General features: G+C 36.7%; 1 protein-coding gene across 2 annotated transcripts; it reads left to right on the top strand.

Annotated features, from left to right (window-relative positions):
- Nucleotides 1-780: 780 nt before the first annotated feature.
- On the top strand, nt 781-5,447 carry LOC137024043 (complement C1q-like protein 4). 2 transcript variants are annotated; one of them, XM_067391196.1, is made up of 5 exons: nt 781-992; nt 1,301-1,375; nt 1,555-1,608; nt 1,704-1,835; nt 3,558-5,447. In XM_067391196.1, exons 1-5 carry the CDS (start codon nt 824-826, stop codon nt 3,836-3,838), a joined length of 711 nt encoding a protein of 236 aa, XP_067247297.1. In that variant the 5' UTR covers nt 781-823; the 3' UTR covers nt 3,839-5,447. The 2 variants fall into 2 exon arrangements, with proteins under 2 accessions (XP_067247297.1, XP_067247298.1); XM_067391197.1 differs by having other exon boundaries at nt 782-992; nt 1,322-1,375; nt 3,558-5,444.
- Nucleotides 5,448-6,192: the final 745 nt, after the last annotated feature.

The raw sequence follows: 6,192 nt of genomic DNA, 5'->3' as shown, positions 1-6,192 counted from the left end.
TATAAAATGAACCTGACGTATACTTATTTTTTGTAAGGTGGGGTTTCTCAGTGGAGGAAGACCGATCAGTTTCTGGTGTACTTTGAATCATCCAAGAAGGGATACCCGGCCTCTAAACAAACAATCAGACAGTGGACTGTGGAGACAATTTCTACATCTTATGAGTTGAGCGTCTGCCTTCACCTCTATTGGTAAGGGCTCAATTCACAAGAAGTATGGCAACTTCTAAAGCGGGTCTCCCTTCAGAAAGTATTTGATGCTGCAGGATGGGATGGGCCTCCCCAAACACCTTTATAAGGTTTTACAGTTTGGATCTTCCTTCTACACCTGGTGCTCAAGTGCTCTCGTCCTGAGTTATTCCTGTACAGTTTCACTCAAGGACAGAAATTAGTCAGTATAACACAGTGGACATCTCCTTCCACACAGTGTCGTCATTTGATGCAGAGCAAGTTCTCTCGAAAGGGAACATCTCAGGTTATGACTGTAACCTTTGTTCACTGAAAAGAGAACAAGACACTGAGTCCCTTTGGCATACTTCATGAATGCCTGTGAGGACCTTGCTTTAATATGTACCGGCTTCCCTATGTATCTTCTGTGGTGCATATGTGCTTCAGATGCAGTCACGCAGAGGCATTCCCCATAGTGTCCTCATTCGACACATCTCTTTCCCTCCTGAGGGAACAAAGGTTACAGTCGTAACCCAAAACATATTTGCAGTCTAAAGTCTATTGGACAGTTTAAACAATTACGCAAGTTGTCTTTAAATATAAGAGAACATTAATTCAGTTGATTCAGTACATTGCTAGAAACCGAGAGCACAACAATGATGATTTTTATAACGGTTTTCATGCTCAATGTGTGGGCTATATCGACAGATGAGGTATTTTCACCAAACATTAACATCCTGGAAGAACTGGGGAAAATAAAGACCATGGAAACAAAAATGAAATCTCTGGAGACTGAAATGGAGCGACTAAGAACAGAAAATACAGGTAATGTGATGGACACTACATACATGACAGGGTAGTCCCAGAATAAAATGAAATGCAATAATTTGCATATTTATAACACCATATTGCTCATACTGTGATGTCAGCTGTCTAATCTACTACTTTGACAAAGATTAAGAAAGTGAATCTATATTTCTTCAGCTCTTCAAGAACGCTTTGGAATATAGACACAAGACTCGCAGATTATTAGACTCGCAGATACTCAGCAGATTATTGCTCAAGTGAAAGCCCTTCAAAAAGTGAAAGTATGAAAAAGTTATGGAAGTTTAAATTTAGTTCAGTACTTACAGAACTGACTGCCACCATTACAGAGCAGAAAGAAAACATCAGAGAACTGAGGGATGAGCTGAACAAGAAAAATGAAGGTACTTCACCAAAACATTCACTCTTTTATCAATGATCCTCAAAGTAAAACAGCAATGCAATACATTGTATAGTGTAAATGTTAGTGTAAAGTTGAGTGTACAGTATACTGTGTAAATTGTGTTATCTATTACAATAATCAGTGGAAATGTCATTTAACAGAATCTTTATTCCTTCACAGAAATTTCAAATCTTATTCTGGGTCAAGTGGAGGAGTTGAGAAAGGAAAATAGAGGTGAAAGTGTGCTTGAATGATGTTAAATTCAGTGTGTTCATTCTCAGTGTAATACAGTAATATATCACAATATTGCTTATGTTTTTCAATAACAGACAGAGAAATAGCTTTTTCAGCTGGACTGCTTGAATCTGGTGAAGGATATATTGGGCCTTTTACGACTGAAATCACACTGACCTACAAGAAAGTCTTCACAAACATAGGGAACGCCTACAACCCAATTACAGGTAATTATCAATGAAATGGAGTCATAAAACTCAGTTTATAGTAATGAAAACCTTCTGCTCCATTCAGACCTCTCTGCAGTTGTGTAATGTGTATAAGAGAATTAGGAGCCGTTTACTAGTGATGTGTCGTTCTTGAACGATTCGTTCATTTTGAACGAATCTTTAATGTGACTCGGGAAGAACGAGTCGTCTCGGGGGGTGATTCGTTCAGTCACGCATGTGCAATATTCTACAGGTTCTGTACTGCTAGTAGTAGTTCACCTGATGATTCAATTGATTAGTTCTTTTCATGAGTCTTTCGGGTTTTTGAGTCGTTCCTTAATCACGTGACAGACCCATATGCTGTGTGACCCAAGCACATTATATTTATTAGTAAATAACGTTAACTCTCCAGTTTTGTTTGAGTTTGTGTTACAACTGTTAAAGCTGAAGTTATCATAACCTTGATGTTTTAAACTAACATTAATAATTCAAATTCAAAATGTTATTTGCTTTTAATTTATGTCATTATGTCCTTTTTGAGCAATCTTCTTATACATATATTAGACCAATATGTCAAGTCTGCCTAGGAAAAGCAATTATTATAACAGCAAACTCAAAATTGGAGTAAAAATGAACAAACTAGGCTATAAATACTTTGTATTGTAGGCTTGGATTATTATATAGCCTAGTGTTTATTTACAGATAGACAGTCAAAAAGATAAATTAATCAATATTTTATTTATAACAGGGCTTTATTTATTACTTGAGATAAATAAACAGATCCTCAAGAAACAGTAACAAAAACAGTGACAGAAATGTCAGAAATAGCATATGGGTCTGTCGCGTGATTAAGGAACGACTCAAAAACCCGAAATACTCATGAAATGAACTAATCAATTCTCTTACCGGCTCAGAATGCATTGGTTTAGCATGGGACTGCCTGTCACGTCATTAAGGAATGACTTAAACCCGAAGACTTGTCAGACAAGAGGTGAGGTGAGCTTAATCAGCTTATCATAAGCTGAAGACCCAGGTAATGAATTAATAATTTCTGAATCTTATAGCATTGTAGTTTTGTATTGTTTGTAGTGGGATCAACGTTTGCATAAGTAGTAGATGTGTTGGGGAAGTAACACGTAACATTTGAATTACATTTTGCTAAAATGAACGAAATGAACGAAATGACTCGAAAAAAGATTCGTTCATTTTGTTGAATGAGACTCAAAAGTCTGAGTCGGTAAAATGATCCGAACTTCCCATCACTAACGTTTACACGACAGCAGTTTCAACTAAAAACTTTGAGTATTTTTGTGCTTTTTGAAAGTGTTCGTAAATAACTTTTTCAAGTGCAAGATTTTGGAAACAATGTTGAAAACAATCGTCTCTGTGTAAACTACAAAAATGTGAATTTGTGAAAACTGTGATGTTATGCGTATATGTGATCAATCTCTAGGCATGTAGTGTTTCTTTCTAAGTGACATCTCCAACTACTGGCCCAGCAGCAGAATACAATGTTTGAATTGTTTCCATGGATCTGTGTGAACAGGGATTGTTTTGAAAATGTCGTTGTCGTTACGCGAAAAACGCAAAGAAAAAACTTGTCTGTTTTTCAGACAATGTTATTGTGTACATGTAGCCTGAAATTATCTGCCATCTTTCAAAACTATTACACAGTGTGTTTGGTAATGAAGCAATCATACAGGAAACAGCTGATTCTTTGTCTCTTGTTATTTGATTTAGGTATTTTCACAGCCCCACTGAAAGGAGCGTACATGTTCAGATTCTCTTTATTTGGTCATGGCCCAAATGTAGCAACTGCAGCCATTTACAAGAATGGACAGAAGATGGTTATAGCAAATGATTATCACCCTCAGAATGATTTAAACTCTTCAAATGGAGTTGTGTTGATCCTGGAGGTTGGAGATGTTGTCTATGTGAGACTTTGGTCTGGCAGGAGGATACGTGACAGCGAGAATAACCACAACACATTCAGTGGTTACATACTGTTTCCCTTAAAATAACAGGAGATGTGCAGAATGTGATTCCAATAATTCTGAACCTTCAGTGTATGGATTTAAGATGAAAATCATGAAAAATCATTAACATATGAACCTGTATTAATGAGGACTAATGTGTGTTTGAAATTTGAAATAGATGTATAGAAGTCTGAGCTGTATATACATGTAACTTTGTATAAAGTTTCAACACAGAGACAGACAGGACCCATCAACATCATGTGACTCAAAAGTAGGGCTGTCACGATTCCTCATTAAAAAAAACAAAAAACAATTGCAATTTACCCGTGTCAAGTAATGTCAAGTTCACACTGCATGATTTTCAAACTCATCAGATCACTGTTCTTTTCACACTGTATGACTATCTGGAACAGCATTCAGTCACTGCTGTGTGCACATTACTCGATGGATCAGGGTTTCACATTGCATGACTTTACAATAGGAAGAATCGCAGACAACTGTCTGGTTCGCAAACTATATTTTTACAACCAAACACACGAGAAGTGATAAGGGAATGAGGCAAGGACACTTGTGAGACTTGAATGGTTATTAAAAATTTTAGCCTGCAATAAGCTTGTGATCAAAATAAAAAAATTACGAAAATGTTTGGTGAATCGCAGGTCTATAACTCCTCCCTGAACTTCCTGCTGCCCTGTATCTTGCTCTCTCATTGGCTGTAGGTCATCGCTGATGTCATTTTCAGTAAGAACTCATTCCACACAGCAGGATTTTGAATCGCAGACAGATCCAGATATTTAACATGCCAAATATCTCACGAGCGTCAGCGATGCATCGTCGATTCTCTTAGATTGCGTCTTTGATAATTCACATTGTAGTGTGATTGTCATTTACGTAAATGAGCACCAATTTGTCTCTAATTTTGGGTATTTGACGACGATTTCACTAAATCTGTCAAAGATTTGTCTGTCGCGTGTAAATGGGGCCTAAAATTGTGCACATTCCACGGATGACAATCCATGATCTGCATTATTAGACCGTTACATAAGACTGTCTGTCTTAGATCTCTACAAATGATTTGTTCACAACGTACACTTGTTTGTTGTGTTTTTAACTGTGAAAGAGAGACGTGCCTGCATGCCATGCCAGTTAAAAATTTAACTGAAAAAATCCCTAAATTTAAAAAAATGCCAATTTAAAGCAGTTTATTTCAATTGCATTGATTTTAACAGTCACAGGGAGACTGTAGGCTATCTGGAGAGCTACCCAAAGATTTGGCTACAACTCACAGATCTCGATTTGAGAGAAGTAAGTGAGAAGCTCAAATGTGGTCATTGACTGATGTACCGGATCACTGTTGTGGAAAAAAAAAAAAATAACAAAGTGAAAACCATGTATTAGTGATAACTGTACTAGCATTTCATATGGTACAAACTGTTTTATGGCTGGACACAGGTTCAGCTGTGTACATGTTAATATCTATTACTTTATTCTTGTGTATGATTTTATTATTGCCTTCTGCAGTAAAAACATGATTTAAGGAAAACAATTCAAAACAAATGTTATTTACAAAGATGGATGTGTGATATAGTGCAAGAATACTGATGTAATATTGCAACAATTTTTGTGCAAAATATAAACAACTTAAGCTCATTCAAGACCATTTGTAGCAATGTCATTTTATTACATAATATTTAATAATCTTTACAAACAAATTTCTTGGTTATTGAGGCACAACGTAAGTGAATGGGATCAAATGTTGAAGGCCATAGGGTCAGCCATCAAACACTGAACTGGACTGGATCCAAAAAGCAACAATATGAACACACAGAGGTCTGAGACCACATTCCTACTTGAGTAGACCAAAAAAGGATCTGAGTCCTCTTTCAGAGACAGGAAAACTGAATGAAAAGAGAGCTTGGTCCCTTTTCACTTGGTTCATCTCTTGGTTCGCTTAAAGGGGTCTGAGTTCGGCTCTTTTAAAGAGGACTCTATAATGATCTTATCTTAATCACAGTCAAGGCTGGTGTAGGAATTAACACACTTTATTCCTCCAGTAGTCTCCCTCCACTTCACACATGCATTTCAACACACTTCACTTCTTCTTCTTCTTAGTTGTCTCTCCCCAAAACCCTTAACTATGTTTGCCTGCCCCCTAGTGTCTATAATTAACATAACATTAAACATTACAGACTCCATTTCTGCATCTGCTGTGAGTTTGGGTTGCTTATAACATTCATCTGGGAACACGATGTGCACCATTTCATCAGATTTGTAAGGTATATCTTTTATAAACGTGTGCCAATACAGGAGAATACATCAATATGTTTCTAAAATATGCAAACTCTTCATTGTGATTTCAAAATAAAAGTTTAAACACTTTGCATGTTTTGATGTCCACA

Source organism: Chanodichthys erythropterus, chromosome 8 (assembly GCF_024489055.1).
Source record: "Chanodichthys erythropterus isolate Z2021 chromosome 8, ASM2448905v1, whole genome shotgun sequence".
In the NCBI taxonomy this organism is placed as follows: domain Eukaryota; kingdom Metazoa; phylum Chordata; class Actinopteri; order Cypriniformes; family Xenocyprididae; genus Chanodichthys; species Chanodichthys erythropterus.
The sequence above is the reverse complement of the archived record's forward strand: the minus strand, read 5'-3'. Positions and strand labels throughout refer to the sequence as shown.

Excerpts from the sequence above, each read along its gene's own strand:
- LOC137024043 (XM_067391196.1), top strand. The coding sequence starts at position 824 with ATGATGATTTTTATAACGGTTTTCATGCTCAATGTGTGGGCTATATCG. Across the intron at positions 993-1,300 it reads ACTAAGAACAGAAAATACAG|AACTGACTGCCACCATTACA; the intron begins GTAATGTGATGG and ends CAGTACTTACAG. Across the intron at positions 1,609-1,703 it reads GTTGAGAAAGGAAAATAGAG|ACAGAGAAATAGCTTTTTCA; the intron begins GTGAAAGTGTGC and ends TTTCAATAACAG.